The sequence below is a fragment of the Merops nubicus genome, unplaced genomic scaffold (genome assembly GCF_000691845.1).
Source record: "Merops nubicus isolate BGI_N331 unplaced genomic scaffold, ASM69184v1 scaffold6266, whole genome shotgun sequence".
In the NCBI taxonomy this organism is placed as follows: Eukaryota; Metazoa; Chordata; class Aves; order Coraciiformes; family Meropidae; genus Merops; species Merops nubicus.
Window position 1 is genome coordinate 5833 of NW_008616834.1, and position 5609 is coordinate 11441.

General features: G+C 51.2%; 1 protein-coding gene across 1 annotated transcript in view; it reads right to left on the reverse strand.

Moving 5' to 3' along the window:
• Nucleotides 1-1593: 1593 nt before the first annotated feature.
• The window catches only part of MTMR14 (myotubularin related protein 14), a gene marked incomplete at both ends in the record, with an annotated part of 19217 nt that continues 15201 nt past the window's right edge, over nucleotides 1594-5609 (reverse strand). The window contains 4 exons of the mRNA XM_008942944.1: nucleotides 1594-1770; nucleotides 4483-4621; nucleotides 4842-4891; nucleotides 5513-5583. Coding sequence (XP_008941192.1) covers nucleotides 1594-1770; nucleotides 4483-4621; nucleotides 4842-4891; nucleotides 5513-5583 — 437 coding nt within the window. The remainder of the gene's footprint in view (nucleotides 1771-4482; nucleotides 4622-4841; nucleotides 4892-5512; nucleotides 5584-5609) is intronic.

The following is a 5609-nucleotide window of genomic DNA, read 5'->3' on the forward strand; positions in this document are numbered from 1 at the left end:
GCTCCTTCCCAGGGATAATTACTAGGCATGGGGAAAAGCAACCCCCAGGGACTCTGGCCTGGAAGTAACGAGCTTGCCCTCTATGCCTGCGAGCTGCCTCAAGTCCTGGGGGTGCTGGATGTGATCCTCTGCCACCAATGGGCACTAATCATCCAAAAGCTTATAGACACCCCATCAAGAAACAGCCAGATGGAATATTATTGCTGGCTTTACCAACTCCAAGCCCCTGAATGTAAATCCCAAGGACTGTGTGCTCAGCTCCTTCCTGTGGTACTCTTCTGCCTACTCTGCTTCTCCTCATCACTCTCACAGAGCAGAGTCTGACTGAAGCTTTAAAAACTGCCTCTTCCAGAGCACTGCTGCAAGCTTGCTACCAGCCCAGTGCTGAGCAACCTGTCAGGTCTTGGGAATGCCATCAGACCACACATGGGAATTGTGGCACTGCTGTCGTGAAGAAAAGCAGCCCCAAGAAAGGCTATTTTCTCTTCAATATTTTCTTCTCTTTGGAGATCTGTTCCATCTTATGGAGAATGTAGAGGTGGGCCCCAGCAACAGCTCAAACCCATTCTGTTCATCTCTTTCCCCAGGGAGAACTGTTAGCATCATTTATGAAAACAGTCAGCCAGTGATTTTTCTCTGGAATCAAGAAACTTGATAAGAAAGTCTTATAAATTTTCAATGCCTTACTTGTTTGCCATTTTATTTTCCATGTGATGAGAGAGTACTAAAATTTGGCTGGTGGCTGTTTTTGAAGAGAATCACTAGAAAAAGACTCACTGGTAAACCTGCAGAGACTACATAAGTGTTTGATGCTGTTAACAGCAACCTCTTATCCAAGAGCCTCTTTATCCCCTGTCGGCCTAAACACATGGTGTTTGCTCCACAGGCTCTGTTCTCTCTTCCCTAGCCCAGCTCACCGCTCGACTTTGCCCTTCCGCAGCATCCGACTCCAGGAGGGTGTCAGAATATCCTTTCTTATGGCATGAAATTAGGCTCAGGACCAGGGTCCCCACTCCCTGGTTGCCCAGCAGGAGCACTCGGCCTTCCGGGTAAAATCCTTTGTGCTGGCTCAGCACCCACAGCTTGCTCCCAGCAGACTCCACCTCTGCTCACCACCAACACCCAGAGATTTTCTTCCACCCTGCAGTGTCAGGAAGGTCAGCAGGTGGAAAGGAGGACAGGATAGATGCAGAGTGAGGTCTGTCTGGTTTGAAAGACTTCCTCGCCCACACACCACAGCCATTTCAAACCCCTGTAGATGCATTTGACAGAGAAAGTGCTGTGAGCTCCAAGCACGCAGGAGGCAGAGATGCCAGAGCTCGTGGAGTTGAGGCATGCGCTGGGGACAGGCAGACCAGACACCAAGCTGTTAGGGGCACTGTTACTCGCTCCTCTAAAAGGGCCGAGGCAGGAGTTTGTGTTTAATGGCCAGCAGTTCACACAAGGTCAGGCTAGAGAGGAACAGGCCTTCTGAGCTTGTTTGTAGATACACACATATGCTCCAGGGTTCTCAGAGCCACACAAGTGCAGCCCTGCACTCTCTTCACCAGACACTCATTTTGCTGAGAAAGGCTCTATTCTGTCCCATCTCACCTCGATCTGGGCACTTCCAGTGGGCTGCTTCCAATCCTCAGGAAGTTATCTGAGTGGGTTGATGAGGATGAGCTGGAGGACTTGACTTCAACCATCCCTGCAGAAGACAGCCTGTCTTCAGACTGCTGTGCCCTGCTCCAGAGCGTGGCTTGTGGTGACGACGCACAGCTCTTCCTCCTGTGGGAGGGAGGGCGTGGGTGAGAAAGCTGGCTTTCCCACCTACTCCAGTTAGGAAGCCTTTCCACAACAGACTGGATTTTACCCCAGCAGCTACAAGCTCTTGCTCCCACTGAACCTGCCTTCCTCCCATGAGTCACGGGTAACCACTCAGTGATGGGTACATTGAGCTCAACCCATCTTAGCCCATTCTTTTACAGATCACCATCCACGTGACCTGGAAATCAGCGACGGAGAATGCTTCAGCCCACACACATACAGCAACTGCTTTGTTTAGTCTAGCTGCAAAAAAACGCCTCAAGCAGGGGCCTCCCAGCAGGGAAAGACCATTTCAATCTGCTCCAGCTCTGCAGAGTGAATCAGCCAAGGGGCTCAGCCCAGGTGGGTGTTTGTGTGCGCTGATCACAGTGACAGGGACACACCACCAGTGTTATTTTCCCTTTAGTGATTCCCTTCAGGCAACACTGAGCACACTTCTGGCCATGTGCTCAGAGCTGACAGTCGCTGCAGATGTAGGTGCATCTCAGTCCTCTCCCTGGCTGTGCTGAAGCCTGGAACTGCTGTAGCTTCTTTTCTAGCCAACGCGTTTGGACTGGCGGTTTCGCTGTCCATTGCTGCATCAGGCCCTAGCTCACAGTGCCATTCAGTGACATGCCAAACAGCACACCTATTTGGAACCAATTCAAGCCACCGCTGCTCCATGTTCAGAAGATTTTTATTTACTGGAAAAGTCCCAAGAATTTTTCCCCTTCCAAAAATCACAGTGAACTGGACAAAGACCTCCCTATGTGCACAAGTATAAAGGAAAAGTCTAAAGCAAACTCAAGGAGAAAGGATGCTGTTCTTCCTGAAATCTGGAAGGGCATTTCAGCTTTGACTGAGATCTCGAGTGCTGTCAGCAAGTGCAGCTAAAGACAGGCTCATTGTATAGGGGAAAGCACAATATCCTCTCTGCATTTCTTGAAGCGTGTCCACCCTCAAACATCATACTACAGCCTCTCTTGAGCATTTCTCTTCTCATGTTATCATAGCTGCCAACATGTCCAAGCAGAGGGTGCAGAAACAGGCTTGTAGAGCTAAAACCCAAATGGCTCTCCCTGCAAGTAGACCTCGAGGCCATGTGTTTTGGGAATAACACAATGAAGCACATCCCCTCCTCTCCCCACTCATGCTATGCACAGTCCAGCTTACCCAGCTTGTAGCAAGCCCTGCCCGTTCTCCAGGCTACTCCACCACAACAACCCGCAGCAAGCCCCCCGCACCCAGTCCCCTTGCTGAGCCCTCATGGCAAGGCTCACAGACCTCCCTTCCCCAAGCTCATGCCCACAGCATGCACCCAAACCATCCCTGTGGCAGCAGCTGTGAGCCCCAACACACCCCGATGTCTCCAACAGGAATGAAAGCAAACCAGAATTAGAAAACACATCAGAAAATCAAACCCTGATCCACGCAAGTGCAGCAGCTCTCTTCCAGCATGCTCTGGCCACTTCCCATCTTGTGAAAATCATGGAAATCACGTGTAGGTTTTGTGCTGCAGGATCTAGTCTGTATGTCCTGAGCACTCAGAGCAACGTTAAGTGCTTCCAGTTTACTACCCTGCAGCCAGGCAAGGGGAAAGTTCTTCTCTACCTGCTGCCATCGCTTTGGTGGGGACAGGTAGGCTCTGTGTGTCTGAGGACTCTGCACTGTTCACTGAGCAAACACAGTTTGGGACTCTCCATTTTGTGACTCTGCAAGAAGATTCTCTCTTCCCCTCTTCAGCATTTTATAAATTGAATCACAGTGTGCTTTAGAAAGACTGCTGCCACTAGCATGGCTACAGGCTCAGTCCCAGAGGGCTTCCAACTGCCTCCAGCACAACCCAGATTTAATTTAAAATAATTGCAATATAAAATAGCATCTTCACAAGTGCAGAGGGAGAGAAGAGGAAAATTAAACTGAGAGGGGCAACCCTACAGCAAGGCTCTGAAATCCCCAAACAGCACCAGAAAGTCCACAAGCAAGCACAACGCCTGTCCCAGAGCAGCCACGTTCCCCAGTCCCCACTTCCCAACAGCCACCTGCATCCCTAGGCAAGTCCTACGTGACCCTCTGTCAACAGGGAGCACTGAGAATTTAACCTTCTCCCCTAGAAGTATCTCTAAGCAACACTGCAGGCAGCAACCCGCTTTCAGCTCACACCTCATGCTGTTAGAGGGGCTGAAGTTGAGGGGATTCTTGGCCACCCAGCCCACCTACTAATCACTGCAGACACTCCCCTGTATAATCTCTTCTATAAACTGATTAAGCTTCATTTTAGGACAGCTAAACTGTCTCCACTTTTCCCTTGGGAGTCTGCTACCAAATGTAACTTTTCTTGCAGTTTGGAACCATCTTTTAAAAGTAATGAAACTCTTTCTGGATGAAGTTTAGCAGTGAAACTGGTGAAAATAAAACAAAGCTACTTTACTCTCATCAAGGGACAAGTTTCAGGAGCACCCCTGGCAGAAGCCTGACAGTCTCTAACATGGGGTGGTCTCTCATTTTTGGTACAGAAATTCTGTAGCACAAGTTGCAGCAAAGCCTCTGAGAGCCAAATCCCTTCCTCCGCCATAAGGAACCCATGCCACAGAGGGCAGACCCAGAGGGTGAAGGATTTCAGAAGTATCCTTTCTGCTGTGCTCAGAGCCTGTCCCTTTTGCTCTGGAGCCTGCTGAGCGGTTATCTCCTCACCATGCTGCTTGAGCCTGTGCTCCTGCTGGCATCAGCTCCACTGCTTCATAGGTGAAGCTCCCAGCTGCTCCAGGGGAACTTTCCATCCCCAGGGAGAAGTCGCTGCTCAGACTTGTGGTGCTGCCTCGGTCTCTCTGCTCTAGAAAAAAGAAAAGGGAGCTACCTGAGGATCAGCCTGGTCTCGCTCACTTTGTCTCCCTTCAAGCAATACACTTCCCACGTGCCCTGGGGCTCTGTTCTAGCGAGGCCCCAAGGGGAGCATGCCCATTTGTAGTGACCTCCATGCTGGCAACCCGAGCCCCCAAACCATCAATCATTACCGGCACCCAGGGGCACTGACACTCAGCAGCAGCACTCACTGAGCATGCAGATCTCTTCCAGGGTGAAGCCTGGTGGCAAACTCTTCCTCCTGAGGAAGGAAAGACCAAGTTAGCTCAGCAACGCGTCAGGGCTGTGTGGGGGCTGGCCATCCATCGCCACATCCTGGGGCACACAGATTAGAGCAGTGGGGAGTTAGCTGTGCAGGGGCAGAGGGGAGGGGATGGGGCTGGTGTGCAGTGTCCAACTCTCCTAACAGTCCCAGCCCACACACCCCGTGCTTCGAGAGGGTGGCAACAGGCTGCAGGCAGGTGTGCTTATTCAGAGCCTCCACGGTGGGCTTTGTTTCTTTCTGCCCCTCCTGAAACAGGAAGGGGTTAATGTTTAGTGGTTTGTTAAAAACCAGCCACCCAGCTCCCCCCAGCAGTGCCTGACTGTGCAGCCTGCCTGAGCCAGAGCACGTGGCTCTGGGTTCATCCGTGCTGAAGCAGCCAGGGACAGTCATTAAGCAGAGAGCACATTTCAGCATGGACAGTTTTTCAGAGCACAACGTGGCACCTCACAAGCCTCGGCCCCGTTTGCAGCCTTCAGAGCGCAGAATAAATTATAGAAAACTGGGCCAGGACACCAGGGCTTCCATCTCCCCGAAGAAATAGCACTAACAAGCTCCCTGGCTCTGCAACCCAAGCAGCAGCAGGCACAGGCTCCTTACCTCTGCGACTTCAGAGCAGAGAACTCCTCAGAGGTGATGTGCTTCAGAAAATTGAAGCAGAAAAAGAAAATCTGAGCAAAGGGAGAGAGAAGAGCGG